This window comes from Pocillopora damicornis, chromosome 3, assembly GCF_964200805.1.
Source record: "Pocillopora damicornis chromosome 3, jaPocDami1.2, whole genome shotgun sequence".
NCBI classification, from domain to species: domain Eukaryota; kingdom Metazoa; phylum Cnidaria; class Anthozoa; order Scleractinia; family Pocilloporidae; genus Pocillopora; species Pocillopora damicornis.
The window spans coordinates 24,261,158-24,279,886 of NC_142672.1; the positions used below are offsets into that span (position 1 = coordinate 24,261,158).

The 18,729-nt window shown below is 38.2% G+C and overlaps 2 protein-coding genes across 3 annotated transcripts; both read right to left on the bottom strand.

Moving 5' to 3' along the window:
- Positions 1–807: 807 nt before the first annotated feature.
- On the bottom strand, positions 808–7,231 carry LOC149048965 (uncharacterized). Its single transcript, XM_089202235.1, has 7 exons — positions 7,084–7,231; positions 5,989–6,206; positions 5,245–5,503; positions 4,748–4,935; positions 3,749–3,966; positions 2,922–3,207; positions 808–1,002 (listed from the first exon to the last, which is right to left on the bottom strand). The coding sequence occupies exons 1-7, from the start codon at positions 7,140–7,142 to the stop codon at positions 839–841; spliced, it is 1,392 nt and encodes a 463-aa protein (XP_089058361.1). The 5' UTR covers positions 7,143–7,231; the 3' UTR covers positions 808–838.
- Positions 7,232–11,849: 4,618 nt separating this feature from the next.
- LOC113666961 (uncharacterized) lies at positions 11,850–17,954 on the bottom strand. Of its 2 annotated transcripts, none has more exons than XM_089198892.1 (7): positions 16,793–17,954; positions 15,577–15,671; positions 15,161–15,317; positions 13,857–13,920; positions 12,878–13,333; positions 12,680–12,736; positions 11,850–12,509 (listed from the first exon to the last, which is right to left on the bottom strand). In XM_089198892.1, the coding sequence occupies exons 1-7, from the start codon at positions 17,474–17,476 to the stop codon at positions 12,415–12,417; spliced, it is 1,608 nt and encodes a 535-aa protein (XP_089055018.1). In that variant the 5' UTR covers positions 17,477–17,954; the 3' UTR covers positions 11,850–12,414. The 2 variants fall into 2 exon arrangements, with proteins under 2 accessions (XP_089055018.1, XP_027038556.2); XM_027182755.2 differs by having other exon boundaries at positions 12,872–13,333.
- Positions 17,955–18,729: the final 775 nt, after the last annotated feature.

Here is an 18,729-nt window from a genome sequence, read left to right on the forward strand (position 1 = left end):
TAGCATTCTCACTTTCGCAATATTTGACGTCAGATGTTAAGAGTATTTTCTCAATCGAGGGGAGTAAAAATTTTCAGTGATCAATGTTTTCTAGTTGGCTCAAAGACTTCAATGAGGGATTTGCTTATTTTATACTTAGATTTCTCTACAAGAAAATAACACATCGATTACTCTTGTGAGAAGCCTTTAATTTGCGTGACCTACTCGCTAGAATACGCAAATGAAACCATCGCAAAGGACACCGGCTCCTTTTAATAGCCAGCTGCTCTTCATTCTGCAAGATCAGCTATCAGTTTGTCTTCGTTGAACAAAAACAACGAGAAAAAATTGATTCTCGAAGGTTGGAATCACATGAAATACATCAAATGACTTGAAAATCAGGGAATTTTTGTATAGTAAAGTTATAAAGGATATATTTTTGGGCAATCACAAAAAAGCACAAAAATACAGGTACGACCTCTCTTCCCTCAAGAGAAATCTACAAGTAATAGATTACGGCGCGCCAAATACACTTGGCAGGACAAGTTCTCGATGATTTTGACAAGTTCTCGAAGAGTTACTGCGGAGATTCGAACACCAGTCAATTATGATTTAGTTACTAGATGCTCCACCGACGGAGCTGAAGATAATTCATAGACTAGTTAAGCGATATGCCAGTCGCATCTGCGACAAACGTCATTTACACTAGCTCGGATTAAAGACGTCGAAAACGTCTTCAGGTTTCTTTCAGTTTTTTGTTTTCAGTTTTTAATTTTTCAGGAAAATAAAATAAACTTAGGAGGATGAGCGCTAAAAAGACACTTAAAATTTATCATTGAAGTAGTAGCTTTATTCCTTCTTAACACTGAACATTTTGAGGCCAATCACAATACTTTCTTATCTTGTTGTATTTCAGTCCTGGCGGGCAGCTTCTAGGATACGCAACACCAGCAGAACATACAATAAACCCGGAACAGTTTGCTGGGTCGGGAAAATAACCGTCCACTGAACAGTCTACAGGACCTATAGGAAGAAATGGTTCACAGGCTATTAAGCACTTTAGTAAATAGTTAGAATAAACTATTATAATAAACATTAGAAAAGGTCGATCCTAGTACTATCTTCGTCAAAAGTTTTCACAACTCTAAATCCCCGCGGACATGCTTGAGTGATCATAAAATGCGCCTTTTCGCATTCGCTGAGGTTGATATTACTTGTTTTTAGGGCCCTTTCGGAAGTAAAAAATGACTAACAGCAAAAGTTTTAACCGAATTTTTTTCACAAACAAAAAATCAACCTTGAAGCAACATCGTTTTTCTTCCAGTCCGTAAAGCGCAATCGCACAAGAAAAGTTGAATTTCAAATGAACTTTGATGTTCGACAGACCTCCCGGAAAAAGTCTTACTGACATTTGAAGATTGACCCATCCGTGAAGGTGATACTCTCTCTCTTTCCTACATTTTCTCTTAGAAAGCTATACAGAAGTTGTAATATATTACACCTGTGAGCTCTGACCCCTAGTCTCATTTGGTAATTTACCAACAAGAGTAAGGGTTGCTTATAGCATCTTACTCGTAAGTAATCACTCTACGAGAGCAAGCGCTGCTTCCCGAGAAGTGAACTAAAACGAAGACCTACATGGAAGAGCGATATCGTTACTAGGGTGACTAGTTTTGTTTGTCTTTATTTTATTGCTACACGTTTTTGAGTTATTTTTTTTAATTAAAAAAAATCTATGTTATCGAGCTATTTTGTTTATTAACAAAAAATAATAACATCTATGTTATTGAGCTTTTTTTTAATTTAAAAAAAAATCTATGTTAGCGTATAGAGAGTAGTATATATGTTGCTCGCACCAATCAGAGCGCCGTTTTTGTTCTTTGGTTTGAGAGGTGTTCAAATTTCATCGAAGTAAGGGGGATTCGGATAGGGCGGTTCGTAAAATGGAATCATCTTTTAGAATGAGAAATGTTGGCTTTTTTGTGTTGTTAACGTGTGTTTTACCGCGCTTTATGAGAAATGCGATACCACTGGACAGATGAAAGATATCAGATTACCTATAGTAAGCGTATTACTCATGCTGTGAAAATGGTGGATAGTTGTTCGAGAGAAAATGTAGTTCTGTGCACTGTAGCACGATCACGTCACGATAACGTCAAAAATATATCAAGTCGAAGGAACAGTTTTGGTCTCGGTCCGCATTTTTGTCAACAAAATAAACACATATCGCTTAAAAAGATGATAATATGGACCACGTGCAAAGCTGTCAACTGTTTCTCGAATGTTGCGCGGGTTAAATATGCAATAGTGACATCTCACTTACATCTACATATACATCTACTTTTGTACAGATATCACACCAACCAACTCGCGCACAAAGTGAGACGACAATATGAAGGCTTGAAATTACATTACGATCGATTTTCATCAAGAAATGGGCCAGGATTATTTCCACTATAGTGCAAATAAGCGTGAACGCTGATCACGGAAAAGCAATTGCGAGACGCTCGGCAAGTTGGAAGATGCATGTTATCACATACCAGACGAAAAAACTCTTTAGATTCTCAGTTTACATTTGTACCCACTCTGCAGTCCGCAGTCTACATTTTGTACCTAGTCTACAATTTGTATCCGGTCTACAGTCTGCAGTCTGCATTTTGTATACTAACAAGTATCCATGGCACCAATACAGTTTATTTTTGGTTAAAGTTATTCGCACAACTCACAAAATCTACCACAAAATACCTATTTGTGAGTTAATTCGACATTTTCGTTCCTTTCCGCGTTAATACTCTTCTTTACTTTTGTAAAAATGTAGACATCACTTACAATATTTCAAGTAATCCACCCACCCCCCAAAAAATAACTCTTGGATGCATAGCATGCCTATGTTTTCATTTGTTTCAGTAGATACAAAACGTTGTTAGTGATAGGTAGCTTACCAGTCGGAGGTTTCGTAGTAATAATCGGTCTTTGGGTCTGTGGTTTTGTAGTTTGAAGCGTTGTTGGTTTCTGCGTCGAAGTTGATGACTGCATTGATGTGCAAGTAGTTGTCTGCGGTGTCGTTGGAGGTGCTTGCGTGCTGGGTGCCTCAGTTGGGGGATTAGCAATTCCACGCAGGAGCTCAAATGCATGTGTACCGTAGTTTTTACCGTTGACAATGTTGTTTTGTACCCAGGAGCAGTCCCAAAACATGAGTCCACCAACACCAGGTTTGTCTCGGATTTGCTACAGTGAGGGTATTAAGAAAGATCACATTCATTAGTTCCGAGCGTGGGCAAAAAAAAAAAGAAGCAAAACTTGACTTCAAAATTCCCCATCAAGAACCGAACATACCTCTATTATTTGTGTCTTTTGTGAAAAACAATTTCCGTTATTTTGGCCCCTTTTCAAGTAAAGTATGCGAGATCCAGCATTTTATGCAAGGGTCCCCTTCATTTGAGCAAACTAAACTAAAAACAGTCGTAATAATTCTCTTATATAACCATTTATTATCTAGTGGATTGCGTCACATCTATATATCTTTTACGACTGGTAAAGGTGTTTTAAGCTGAAATAAAGATGGCTAAATGTCTACATTCAAGCGTAGATTAGACTGGAAGTATTTCAAACTAGACTGTCGCCCAGCTGACTTACTTCTCTCGCGTGCATTGGAAATAATGGGAAGAAGGGCTGTTGTTATTCTAATCAACCATGCAATAGATCGAACAAATCAGAAGTTATTAATTTCAGAAGATGTAATCGTCAATAAAATCACATGGAGTGATACCTTGTACACGTGAGCCAGTTTATCAGGTGGGAAATAGTAATGTGGTTTGCCAGCGGCTTGCGGTCCAGCCGGCAGGCCAAGAACAATGAGCGGACCATTAGGAACACTTCGCGCCCATTGTAACCAAGTGTCAATTACAGGTAAAAAGTACTGGTCTCCAGGGTAGCAGTAATTGTTGTAGAACTGTATGAATAAGTAGTCAAATTCTTGGCCATAATCTACAGAGAAAGAAACAGTATCATAACTTCTGAACTTCAAGTTAAATTTTAAATTCTACAGTCATTCCAGTCAAAAATCGTCTCAAATAAAGGGATCGCCACAGCTCCGCACCTGGAACCTTTGCCACAGTTCCATAACTGAAGTTCCAATGAAAACTCTTTTAGGTATTCCAATAAGACCCTCATGTAGATAAAACGTTTTGCGGCCCGAAATATCGACTCCACCAGATAACAGGCCAGAAAATTAAAAATAAAAAAAACCATCGTATTTTTGTCGGTGCTTATATATTAACAAACCCCAAGCCAACCTCCATTTAGGGTAATTTAGTACAATCATCTGACTTGATAACGTAAATTGGCCACCGTAAAGAGTTACAAGGCTGACGTTTCGAGCGTTAGCCCTTCGTCAAAGCGAAGGGCTAACGAAGAGCTAACTCTCGAAAACTTCAGCTTTGTAACTCTTCAAGGTGGCCAATTCACGTTATTAACTCCGTTGATAAAACTTAATTACCCTGTTAACTCTTCCACCGACGCAGCGCCAAAGCTTCTTCAGAAACTTACCCCCTTTATTCAACCTCCATTCAGTCTATTCAGGGGAAACTTGCCCTGGTCACGAGGGTTTTCCCTGAATGGGCTTACGTTCCATTGAATTTGACGGAAACAAATTATTACGTGAGGACGACCTAGTGCTCAAGGAACCAATGTTCAGACAGACTCACCAACGGATGATGAATCAATAAACACTCACAAAAAAAGAGACATAAAGTGTACAGACACATACGTTCCAGTGCAGATCCTTGTATTTGAGGTCCCATCCACTTATCAGGAAATGGACACTGCGGTGCCGCCGTTATTAGATACTGTTTACTGGGATCTGTGTTCATAAGACGGCGCATCTCACGGACAAAGTCAGGATAGTATCTATGGCTTCCTATCTCGATATCAAGATCGACACCATCCATCACGGTCCTATGAAGGGATCATGTTATTTCTAACGTTTGTTCTTTAGATAATCAATGTTAAGCTCTTACTTTTTCATCTTTCGGCTTTTCTCCTCCAGAGTTGGGAATTCATGCTTTGAAATTAAGAAAGGTCTCAAGAAAAACCAAATTGCAAAGCAGCAACAGAACTCGTGCATAAAAACATTTGAATTTACTTTGTAATCATAAACAATTATCTCTTCTCTGAAAGAGACCTAAAAGAAAGTTCAGTTTTCATTATTTTTGTTTGTTTATGAGTGATCGAGCACAATAAGATGGCCAAGAGGTTAATTTTTACCACAAAAATGGCCTTTTGTCCTGCATATCCTTGCCTCCCAGGAACAGATTCCATATATAGTACGCAAGTTTCTTGGCGTTTTCAGTAGTCCCCAAGCTGCCGTCACAAGTATCCCCGCCAAGGGATATCAGCATTTTCCTACCTAGCTTCTGACAATCTCTGATTCCGCCCCCGATAGTAGCGCACTCGAAAAGGTCAGGGTTTTGGGAGTCTGGGGCATAACTGCAGTGATGGGCGAAGTTCATCCCAGGATAACCATCTAGAATATTAATGTGCAAGGAAATTGATAACTTCTATAAGATTATCCTGCTTATAAGGCTTAAATATACTTCTATCTGGTCTTTGTTTTTGTGAAGTGCATCATGAACCACTGGCCTTACCCGATGTTCTCGAGATATACAGGTTTCATGATCCTAAGAAATTTTTCCTTCTAAAATTTCCTGTTAGTTTTTCGTGTGCGAAGTAGAAATCAAAGATCAAATTTCGATCAAGATACACGCATTCTGATTATGTCACTAGACAAAAATACAAAAACTAGAAAATTTAAAGTCATGTGCATGCAACGAAAAGTCTCTCCGAAAGCAAGTGAATGAATAAATGAATGCACGAAACAGGGAATGAATGAATGGTCGCCTAAATGAATATATCAGGCTAAATGGATGGGAAAAAAAGCCAAGCCAATTCATGCAAAACATAATTTCGCCATCAACGATACATCGAAGAATCTCTCCTCAATGTCCTTACCTCTATTTCTGTTATCCCTAAAGAGCCGGTGCACAAATGCAACCAAATAAATATCAAACTTGTGTTGATTGCAGAAGTAGCGCAGGTCTTTCTCCCAGTACGGTCTGCTGACTTTTGTACCGATTGCATTTTGTCCCCAATAGCCCACCAAGAGCTGTCGGTTTGGGAGAGAGAGCTTTGCTGAAAAACCTTTCGACGAGTTTTCCGATGGAAGTTCACTACGGAATTCGGCATAAAGAATTTCTAAACACCTTAAACATGTCTTGACCAGACTGAACAATGAAGCTCACGACGATACTCTCTCACTAGCATTAAAACGTTAAACACCATCTTTAACTCATTACCACAATTAGATCTGTTGAAAACACATGGTCAACTGTTTGTTGTTTTTTTGCATTATTCTCCCCTAGTTGAAAAAAAACCGTTTGCATTATCAATACTTCGAATGACTGTACGTGTAACTGTTTCAAGGTACTTATCACTGTTCCGATAAGGTGAGATATAACAACTCATTGCCAAGTTATTGTTTCGGTTTTCGGTAATGTTCAGCCGTTTTCAGCGTCGTTAAACAGCCGAAAACTCCAAAGATTCAAAGCTAAGCCGAGCTTAATTTACTTTTTTGATCGAATGTCAAACCAGTTGAGTTCTCTGTAATTCGATTGGTAGGACATCGGAGAGCCAATCGTTCTAAATTGGGTTTCGAGCCTCGGGAGGGATCTCGGCTTATTATTTGGTCAAGTCTTGTAGCAGATATTCGACATTTTCTTTAGTTTATTATTTTCGTTTTTATTCTATTTTTATCTTCTGATGGATATCTCTGAGGACTGACCAAAATTCCATCTTCTTTTAAAAATGACTTAAGTTCATGGAGCATGGTCATATCTGAATTCCAAGTTTAAAAATCATTACCTAGAAGATCAGAACTAAGATATATTGTACTAATATTGCCTGGGGTCTTGGAAAAATAGAACCTATTTCTTATTGTTCGTCAGGGTTGTCAATTTGTATGATTTTTCTTAGTTTCAAAAAACAAACTTCTTTCCAATTAAATATTAGATGAAATTGCTTTTTCAACAATTTCCAGTTTAGTCTTACCTCTCAGTAGCTTCGGTTCCCAAGAAAACCAAGAGCACCAAGGGAAGAAAATGCTTCATTGTTCGTAGAACTCTTTTCCCAGCTGAAGACAAAGACTAAAGCGAATTAAAGACAATACCTCTTTGATGTGAGATGGTCTCCTGAGCAAACAGGAAACGCCCTTAGTGAAATATGGGCTGTTTCAGAGTAGAAAAAAATTGGAATGCAGGGGCTAATCATCACACCTTAATCCCAGCCTCTTAAGTGCCGCACATATAGCTGTTATTTTCGATTTTTTATTTCGCACGATTTCCTTTAAAGTGGGGAAAGAGTAAGAAGTCTTTACAGAACTTTTATTTATAGGTATCGTTTATGCTCATTCTCATAGTCTATGATAAAATTCCAGAGACTCTCCAGAGAAATAACGTTAGTACTTGTCTTGAATTGGGAAACTTCATTTCAGTATTGTGTACAAACCTTGCAACTGACTACACAAACTGCGTCGGTCCTGTCAGCTTTAAAAACAATGTTTACCTGCTAAAGAAGACCAAGTTTAGGTTGCCGAAGAAATGGGTCCAAAAAATGAACATACCAAACAAACGTCACAAGAAGAGTCTATCTATTATTGGCAGAGATAGTATATCAATGAAAGGGGTACGACTGCTACAATTTCATGTCATTCAAAAGGGGGCCGTAATTTTTATTTCATCCGTTCAAAGGACCTAAAAGAACAAACGTGAACTGAAAAGCTGTGCAAAAGTTACTCCTACGGACAAAGTTTTCTTTGAACTTGGAATTGAGATAATGTGATAAAATATGCAGTTTACTCACATTATTTGCCTTGTGATAGAAAGACAAAATGGGAATTTTTGTAAGCAAACACAATTGTTGATTGAGGACAAATACAACTGCTAAAGTTTGAATCCGTGCATTGGTCACCTGCCGAAATCCAAACAAACATACATCCGATGGTGACAGCTTTCGTTGAGCAGATAGACAGTTATCTGACCAATCATGTTTATTCGCCACACTTAAAGTTTACTTTCATTCCGTAGTTATCGGTAAACATTAAAGTATTTCTTCCATATAAATACTACTGGCTCTAAAATTGAGTTAACGATTTTACCCTTCTTATATTCCGTTTAAGCGATTCATCAAAATAATCATTATCATTTATTGCTGAAATTTCAGTTTACGCTAAAATTAATTACACTGCTAATGGCTGTTGTAAGTAGATACTTGAAAAAATATCACTTTTTGCCGAGAATTAATTAAAATTGAGCCAGTTTAGCAACCACCCCTCGTCTATATTTAAAATTTAAATGAAATTTATCCTTTATATGCAGATTTTAATTCATCTGCTGTTTCATATGTTTAAAACTTTCCTAAGCACCAGAACCAAGAAAGTCCTCTCTGATAGCATATCAAGAGTTCAAACCGAAGCAATACTTTGTCATCGTGGTGAGGAAGTAGACCGTTAATATTTCTTTACCGTACAAGATGCAAAAGCGAATAATATTTAACATCATGCTATTCATCTGGTACACTCAGCTTCGTGGGAGCGATGCGTCGAGATATGTTTATAACCTCAGAGACACCCGTCACTTTGTGGGCGGAAGTTGCACTGGATTCAATCAGGCTCTTATTGGCCAAGACTTAGGCTCTTCACGGACAACTGGAATCATCGATTGTGCACAGAGGTGCCTTGCTATGAACCCGTGCAGTGCTATAAATTTTGACTTTGAAAGTCGATGGTGCGAGCTGCACAAGTGGCAAAGTAAGGAATCGATAAACAGCGTTGTGTACAAGAGAGGGTCTGTGTTTGTGCTGTTTCTTTGAACCGCAATGAGTAAATAAGCTATTGGAATCGATTTGGTCAGTATAGCATCGTCGCCATTGAGAAGTCGAAGAGATAAATATCTCGCATTTAATAAAAAAAGGACTTATATTGTATGAATTGTTTATTTATAAAAGTTTAAAATTTGTTTCTGGCTTTAAAAACTAATATGAAAGACGCCGACAGTACTAATTATCCAAGATGAACAACACTGTAAAAAACCTTTTTACGCTGATTATGATTAAACACAAGAATTTGTTCACTGTACTCGCAGACTGTGTCGTAGTTTTTGTCAAATAATTTCATGGAAAAGAACTCAGAACGCATTCAGTATGAAAACACAAGCCCTTCATCGAGGGCAACGGCAAAAATTACCATTCGTTTTGAATTTCTGCCATTTTTGGTACGCCTTGACACAGAAATTAGATTTCCTTAAATTAATGTAGCTCAGCACGTTCTCCCATGACATTTGGCTTGTTACAGGCAATAAGAAAAATAACGAATCACCTAAAATGTTTCTATATTCGTTTGTGATTACCTGTTTCAGGCGCTAGCAAAGGGCTAGCAAAGGGATCATCTGCCACAAAGTTAATTAGGGACATAGGCAACTGATCCTTTAAAGTAGTGGATGGGCAAACCTGTGCTGAACTTTAAGAAAATTTTAGGATATTATTAGGAATTGATCGTGCAACAACCTTCGTCAAAAACTTTGGGGCTCTGCTCAGATTTCTTGATACGTTTAAACTGGAGGGTGGCAATGTTCCTTTCCTATGTGCCCCAGCTGGGAGAATTTGTATCGGCCGTGTTGGCTTAAACACAAAATATTCAGGGGCTTTGTGTGCCCACTGGAAATTCTAACTCAGTGTTATGCATTCCATGAACATGTTTTGGATGAAGTCACTGTCTGTCCAATTTACATTTAAAATTTTTACTTTTTGGGGGGGGGGAGGCCCTGACTGGAAACTACTTGACTTGAAGTTACGATAGACCGAGTGCAGCGAGGTTCGTACAACACGATCAACCGCCAAGTATGTTCCCTTAATAATAATAGGTATTTTATTATATTACAGCTGCTTCTTCCCCTACCTACGTTTTCCTTGTTTTTTTCCTTCTCGAGATGACGAGAACACTAGGGTAGGGTTTTTTCCGTAAGGTTTTTTCCGGCCCCGTTCATGTCATCACTCTTCCACGAAAATGTTTCATACTGTTTTTCAATAAGAGCGCACTTGAAGTCTTAACAGTGCATAGGTTATAAACTTGAAATGATTTTTTTCACTGATACAGAGGCTTCTATGTTAATTTCGTGCTTGAAGGGCAAAGAGTCTCTAAGAAGACATGTCAAGTGTTTACCGCAATTTATGTAAAAAAGGGTTTGTTACCAACCAACAAAATGAACAGCTCGAAGTTTTCCTTTTAGCTCAGTTAGCGAAACACTGCACCAGTATCGCAAATGTCATTGTTTTAATTTCTGTACAAGCCTAATTTTTTCAGGCTTTATTTTCACTGCTGCGAGAGTTCTGCACTGCAAAAATCGCTCTTATCTTCATTTTTAAATCTGCAATTCATTTTCATGATATTCATCTACTCACAAGTTGTTCTTAAAAAATCCTCCGTAAGGCGACCGCTTTAGAAATAATGGCTTAGTGAGATTAAAGACCCAAGGGTGGAATAGATTTGACATGCAACAAAGGAAAAAGGTTTGAGAAGAAACAATACAACTTATTTGACTTTAGAATTTAAAGTACATATATAACAATCCCTGCTAGGAAAATAAAAAAGCTAGTCGAGGCAGAAAGGATGGTTGCCGCAGGTTGCAAGGCAATTTTTACCGAATGTATGACTTATGACGTAATTTCTGCTCTATACGCAACGCAACCATAAGATTGAACATAATGTTGTAAATGATCCAAGACTAACAACGTTGGCAAATGGCTGGTTCCCATGTGGATCCCTTATGTGACCGCCTCTGCTCACACAAAGGCAGTCACATAAATAGACCTTTTCTTAGATCTGTCAGTTTAGTAAGTCTACGAGCCTAAGGTCATCCGCTTGAACTAGGCTTCATGTAGCCCACAATTATTCTTCTGAAAAAAAAAAAGGATTCACTCTTTTTTTTCGTTCTTTCCAAAAATGTGTCCAAGTGTGTCTCGGTACTTCAAATTATACTTTCACGCATCAGGTGAATGCTTAAGCAAAGCACACGTCGGCTGACAAGAAGCGAATTGGGTCGGAGAAGAGCGCACATTGCTTTATATTATAATTTGATAACAACGGAGGGGGGCATTGGGGCCCATTAGAAACCGCACAACCGTAGAAAAACTGAAAGAAAATTCGATTAAAACCGAAAACCGCATGCAAAACTGTCAAAACCGATACATTTTCACATCCCAGTTATTAAAACCCTGATCGATCCGATACAGTGGTGACAAGTGAAGCATAGTAATATAAACTACGCTAATTTCATAACAGTATTTATGAATACCATGGACTTGGCATTCGTATCTTCTAGTATCTGCTTAAATTAACAGCTGCTCTCACGAGGACCTCGAGCGTGGTCTCTGCGGATTCAGCAGCTGGTAATGGAGCCTTATCAAATTAAGGAAATTGCACAAAAGTCGTCGATAGGATTGCAATTTGCAGTCGCAAAAAGCCATAGCTCTGGAAAGTTTCATCCAAAATCCCTAATCTAAAATTTCCATGTGCGAACTAAGACCTGAAAGTTTTGAGATTCTATCGGAATGTTTAGAGGAAGAGAGGAGAAACCGGAACCCAAATAGGTCTAATTAGAAAAACCGAAAACCGCATCGGATATCAAATCCGAAAACCCGTTAGTATTTTTCGCGAAAACCGAAAACCAAATGCTAAAAGGGGAAAATCCACAAACGGCAATGAACAACGACAACGATCGCGAGTGAATCATCTCTTTACAACTTATTTATTACCAGACCACTTTGAAAGGTTACTCTTTGTTTTATTCATATCTACCTGTGGACACTAATTTACAAACTGTATCTTTTTCTTTAGGACACTCATAAATCAGACCTCGATATAACCATAGTTGGCGTTACCTTTTTATTATATTTACTTGATAATAATGTTTTCGTTAGACAAGGCTCATGAATATGATGTCTGTCCTTTTAAAACCCTAAATCATCATTTGATTATAAGAGACATTTTACCTTTGCCATCAAAACACTCTCTAAATGCTTATTCACCAGAATAATAAGCTCTCATAAGCCTGGTGGCTTCCTGGGTCTCCTCGCCTTCTATAGCTACAACCGCTGTCAATAAATTTTTTGTCTTGTGTAAATAAGGCAAATAAAAGATGATGAAACTGCTCTTCTTCAAACGTCTGCTGCAACCAATTTTCCTTTCTTTTACTTGTCATCTGAAGATGATGTGAAAGAAAGGCTATGACACGACTAGCCTGAACAATAAGTAACTGTAGTATGCTCCTTAAATCGATATAACTAACTCATTAATCATTTACAGCTGGTGAAAAACAACTTTTATTTTCAGCGGTCTTTGTATTCCTCTCCCCTTGTTACACATATCTCTATCGGGTCTTCGAATGTTTCCAAGCCGATGCTACCGCTTGATTTTCCACTAACTATAAGGGAAATCAGAGGGAGAAAGGTTGATTAGGCGCGCAGTAAATGTACTTGCCAGTAGAGGAGGGAAAGGTTGCGCATTTCCTTATTTGGCCTACAAGGATATGGTCTGTCAAGCATGGTATGATCTCAGTAGGGATCTTGATCCTTAAGATAAGCATGCATATACCTCTTTCTGTTCCACGTGTAAACACGAACGAGTCCCCAAAGGTATTAGACCTCGTATCTGAGTAAGAAATCAGCAAGAAATTAGCTAATGACCACCTCTTTATAATTTGATCGAACCTAAGTCTTTGATCTTTATTTGAATTATTCTTTACTTCTATTTTTATTTCTCACATATCACTCGTCTACAACGTACCTGTACCTTCTTCCTTTTTCCATTGATCACGAGTCTTTGTCAAATCCCATGCACTGCCAGCAACAAAAATCACTGCTACTAGTCCCACAGAGGCATAAATTATGATGGCAGCCGTGTCGTCCTTTTGAAAGTCTTTTATCTTTCCATAATCATCCATCTTAATATCGCAGTACTTTAACGAATCACTGGCTTTTTCAGCTTGAAATGGATCACAATCTTCAACGTGTTTCTTCACATTATTCTTAACACACTGCACAAGGGACTGAACTGGAAATGTTTCATTTGCAAGGTAGAGGCATGTGGTATTCACCTTCATTTCAGTTCCAATTATGTGGCGCTTCAGAGCCTTCACAATCTGCTTGTCACGATCCACACCCTCGCCTGCCTTGCAGCTGTAATACACAATTCGTTGCTTATTTCCATTCGCCAAGTGAGTATCAAGATCTTGCGAGGAATTCATCTCTAGAAAAATTTAAAAGTAGAAACAAAAAAGAAAACGGTTTTGAATATCAAACATAAATTTCTTCGATATCATTTCTGTCTTCACATGGATCTAGAGGACAATGGCTCTGAGGAGGTGTTGACAGAACTCTAATATAAAACTATATAGTTTTCAAACAACTTGACGGCCTCAACCCGACCCTCGTTTCTAAAGGCTGTTTCTCACACATTTTGAGAAAACTAAGCCAATTCAGTTAAATCTCCTCATTTATTCTTAAAATGAGAAATTACTTCATTGTATGAGATGTACTAGATTACAAACCAAAAATGGAATTTACATTAAGAACTTGGTGAAACAGGTTTCCCTCCCTAATTCAATCAAATCTGTGGTTTAAAGGCTGGCATATCCCAAATTTTTCTCAGTTGAGGTCGAAGGCTTATTCTTCCTGCGTTGTTAACAGCAAACAGAAATAAAATGAAAATAAGGTGCAGCTTTCGGTCAGGATCGTGATCCTTCGCTGCAATAAGGGGCCGTTTAAATTACCTATGACTTTTGCGCCTCTGAACTCCTCCTGAAAGTACTGCTTGCTGCCATTAGGGACTCCGATCTGTAAGAAAGCATAAGGGCAGAAAAGTTGAGGTTGTTACGTCGTTAACAGGGAAACTAATTAACTTCGAAACAAGCCCGCGCTAGCGATAGGTACGAAGATTCTTATGCGTCTTCCTTCTTCTTTGTATTGCCTTTTATAGCCTCCTATTGCTGCCACTGTTGTTGCCACTATGGGTCTATTAAATCGCCTTTATAGTGCATACCCTTAAGAATTCTCTCAGTGAACATGTTTGGGTTATAGGCCGACTGACCTTGGGGAGACCTTGGGGAATTAAAACTCTTGATCGAATTGCGCCAAATATTTTCAGCATCACTATTATCAAGCAACAACCCCTGTTCACGTCGATATATGTCCTCCGATTATTTGCGTCGAAAGTCAGCGGAGAAAAGCCACTTCAAGAATTTCACTTTTTCATCAGTATTACTTTATATGGAGGAAAAAACGAACTCGTTATGTAGAGTCCGGTGGTAGTGACATTAAAAAAGCTGATTTGAAATGCTGCTTCGGACAGTACAAAAAAAAGTCAACAAAATTTTCTGTCAAAGCGGGATACGAAAATTAGCAAAAGAGTTCTAAAATAAATAACACCTGTTCAGGCGTGCTGGTGTGTCGGCTTGGTGCTTTGTTATAATTATGAGTTCTTTTAAAGTTGTTCAAGTTTTACCTTTGCGTAATTTATAAAGCTTGTTTGTCGAACAGCGACTTCTGTCGGTGGTCATATTTGGTTTTGTCTCTTGACCTGAGCTTCGCTTCTCGGCCAAATATTCATTTTTCGGAAAATTTCGCAGCGGCGGGCATTATCAGTCGATTTACCAGCCACCTGAGGGGTTTATTTACTAAATATGAAGCCCGTCTTTGAAAACTAGAACCGAAAAAAAGTTTTAATGCTTCTCCAACCTGACCAACTGAAACAACGAGGATTATATCGCGCAAGTCGCTATTGCTGAAAATAAACATTACATTCAAGACTTCATCGCCCGATAAAGCCTAATACCATGCACAAAAAACGTCGCAATGTAATTTACAGGGGATTAATCGTGAGACTTTCGCTAATATTTAAATTTTTTTTTCCTTTTGTGCGATTTGAACAGTTCAACATAATATCCTGTAACATCTTGCAAGCATTATTCAGTACCTTTCATGCTTGAGATCCAAAATTATGCAAAATTAAACATGCATGTCATTTACACGAGGACAATTGAGACAAAAAGTAATAACGATTTAAAGATATAATTACAGATCGATTCAGGAGAGAATGGTGAGGTTTTGTCTGTCTTGCTGTCAATATGGAGGAAACTTCAGCTGCGAATATGGAGAGAATGATCATACCGATTATCATCCAAGCTGCAGCATAAATACGAGCTAGTAAAGACTTGGGGGACTTGTCTCCATATCTTGAAAAGAAAGGAAAAAAATACAGTTGTTTAGATAGTAGAGCTAACTTTTGTACAGTTTCTCTAGGTATGCATTACAGCAGTTCTCTAAAATTCGGCCAGAATGATCCGTAAGAAAATATTCTAGTTATCTGGTCTTCACACGCCCAAAATAAGATAAATCAAGTAATCATCAGCAACCAGTCATCCTACAATTTTTGCCGCTTGAGTGAATAAATTTGCATGATAGAATTATCTAGAGTAGGTGATTTCCACAAACCCAACAGTAGTCATGGTAACCACTGCCCACCACGTTCCTTCGCGAACGCCTTCCCAGAAGGACCGTGGAAACTCCTCAGAGTTTTTTCGTCGATCCTGAAACCGAAAAGTAAGCTCTGATGAATTGAAAGATTCTTTGTCAAGAAAGCTAGCTTTTGAATGCAAACCTCGTAGAGAAAAATGTTTCTGAAGGGTCTTGATATTAGCAGGCTAGTCAAGAACTTAAAGAAAGCGACAAAACTTTTAAGTCTTTTAAGGCGTGATCTAAAACATATGAGCTATCTGCTGAACTCAAAGCGCGACAATGTTCAGAATCTCGCTGATGTTTGAAAATGTGAGAGGCCCTGTCACTGGAAGTTGAATTTATAATAGATAGAAAAATGCTAATTATGATAAATGGTGACAACAAGAAGGAGGTAAAGCATGAAAGTGTGATAATTAAAAGGATAGTTTGAGATTTACATGGCACGTTTCGCGGAGGTAACAGGCATTACAGCCAACACATGCAAACTTATAAACCACACGTAAACGGAGCCCGTCGGCATCTTTCCACGCGTGTTAGAGAGCACTCACATTTTCAAACATCTGCAAGATTCTGAACATTGTCGCGCTTTGTGTTCAGCAGATAGCCTCCATGTTTTGGATCACGCCTCTCCGGTTTCCAACTCAAGATAAAAGAGGCTAGTCATATTCAAAGAGAACAACCCTCTTTGAATCAACAATTACACCATGTAAGGACGTTTCCAAAGACCCTTTGGAAGCATCACTCTATTTATTATAAATTCAACTTTCAACGCTTTGTATAGTAATCAACTGAAGATGACAGAAGTTTCTGTCGAAACATGTTTTACAAACTTAAAACTTTTGTCGTTTTCTTCAAAAACCTCGTAGAATTGGAATTTCTTGAAAATATATGGCGAAGGAATAACGGAACAAACGTTGTTGAGCACTCGATAAGGGAGATCGCCGAGGCACGATGGTTGGATTGGATGCAAATGTCATGACCAAACGGGTAGCATATGTTCAGTGAGTCCTTAATGTACTACGCCATTTTCTTATCAAACCATCCTTGAGTACGCTGAGGATCGGCGATAGTTTGATTTATCATACAGTAATATCGGGCCTCACTTGAGACAATAGAATATGATTTGAAATAGGTAAAAACAAGTACCAGATCAATACCCATTGTATATCGAGAGGGAGACTGATCAACTTACCAACAGCCATATGATAACTCCTGATATCAACGTCCAAGTGACACAGATACAAATTATTGGCCAGAGATGGGCAGCAGAATAGGAAACCACCATTACGATATCATTGTTTCCTTCTTTCATAACTAAGTAAGCTGGTGGCGCGTTTAAACCACACACAAATGTTTTTTTCTCGCAGTTTTTCTCTCCAGTAAAGACAGGGTAATTATACGTGATCAAACAGTTTAAGGGCGCTTTGGCCGTGTTCACGCACAAATGCGACATCATCCGCAAAATAAATTCCCCGCGTTTTTCCCAACTGTGTTTGAAAGCACTAGGTAATTCTTTATCCTCCGGCCAAAACTTTGGCTCCTTCCAGTTAACCGAAATGTTTGTTGACTGAGAGGTAGTAAGGACATTTTCAGTACAATTGATTCTGCAATTTTGTTGTAAATTCTGCTTTGCCACATCAATCTTAGAATCGTTTACAGAAGAAGCGCAGAGCTCAAGAAGCTGCCTCACGCACGTAAAGCTGTAAAACCGTGGAGGTAACAGATGCGAAGTTGCCTCACTGCAACAGTTTGTTAAATTTATGTCTGAATTATCCTCACAGCAGAACTTATAGCACATACTTTCGTCACCTCGGATGTCAGTCCAACGGGTGAGTAAGACTCCAATTATTGCAAGAAGAGACGCAACAGTTTTCATTTTGTGAGTGAAGGATCCTTTTTGCTTCGATACCTCGACGATGTATTCGAAGTGTTTTAAAACAAATATTCATTAGTGTTCTATGTGTGACAAAAAGTCCCAGATGTTTTTACTCATTAATGTTTTTAGACTTTTCATTAGCAAGTTAAAAGAAAACGGGCTTCTGCTGCTGAAGAGAAAAACATCCTGAGTCACGGCTGAATGACATTAATTAATCAACTATAATTTTTGAGATGTATTTTCTTTGTCTTTATGAAAACTCGCCGATAAAGGTTTCAACTCTTCTCTTGACGATAACTAATTTAAAAAGTTATTTATGGCACATTTGTATGGAAATCGACACCAATGACGCGGATATTACTGGATAAAAAGGAGGTCTTCATTAGCGTCTCTCTGTGAAGCGTTCACAATGGATGCCCTAGAGAACAGGTAGACATGAAGGTATTCTTGAGGCTCCCCGGAGACCCAGATGCGAACACTACATTCATGGAATATGAAATGTTCTTTTTAGGCTGCTTAAATTCATGAAAAAGTGTATTTTACTATTTTCAAAATTATGATGATGCAAAGGTCAGCAACTAACACCTGCAGACAAACTAATATTGATTACTCCCTTCCCATCAAGTTATTGCCCTGGATGGTAACATGACGCAAGTACACTGTGTTATTTTATGTTGATCTTTCCCATATGTAATTTTATGCCATCTCCTTTGACGTTTACGCGACTTCCCTTTAGTGGTCATTAATATGTAATGCACTAGATTTTTGACAATTCCCCCTTCACCTTTTTTCAACAAAACAAGGTTTTAACAAAAAAATTAATTTTTATAATGCTTTCCCCACAAAAAGTTTCAATTCGGACGGCATTCGCGTCGCATGAGAAAAGCTTTTGAAGATTAAATGCCTATAACAGCAGGCAAAAGTTTTTTTTCTGAAACGTATAATGAGTTGTAGCTGTTGTAATTTAAAAAGGAAAAAAAAAACATCTTCCTCCGCTCAAAGTTTTCCATTTCTATAGAATAGGAACAAGTTAAAAAATAAGTCAGAAGATTACTGGCTCCCCATCTATTTATTCCTTCGCAACTAAAGAAATCATTTTAATGAATTGAACATATTGCATGAAACCATAAATGACAGATGTGTTGGCAAACTGTGTGCTATATGTTTTGTATGTGCTTAGTCGCTTAGCAGGCTGAAATAAGTTGACTTAACCAGTTAGCATGCCTCCACGTTTCCTCTCCATTTATTCATTT

Excerpts from the sequence above, each read along its gene's own strand:
- LOC113666961 (XM_027182755.2), bottom strand. The coding sequence starts at position 17,476 with ATGAAAACTGTTGCGTCTCTTCTTGCAATAATTGGAGTCTTACTCACC. Across the intron at positions 15,672-16,792 it reads GAGTTATCATATGGCTGTTG|GATCGACGAAAAAACTCTGA; the intron begins GTAAGTTGATCA and ends TTTCGGTTTCAG. Across the intron at positions 13,334-13,856 it reads CAGAGGCGCAAAAGTCATAG|AGATGAATTCCTCGCAAGAT; the intron begins GTAATTTAAACG and ends AAATTTTTCTAG.
- LOC149048965 (XM_089202235.1), bottom strand. The coding sequence starts at position 7,142 with ATGAAGCATTTTCTTCCCTTGGTGCTCTTGGTTTTCTTGGGAACCGAA. Across the intron at positions 6,207-7,083 it reads GGAACCGAAGCTACTGAGAG|TGAACTTCCATCGGAAAACT; the intron begins GTAAGACTAAAC and ends CGAATTCCGTAG. Across the intron at positions 5,504-5,988 it reads TAGGGATAACAGAAATAGAG|ATGGTTATCCTGGGATGAAC; the intron begins GTAAGGACATTG and ends TTAATATTCTAG.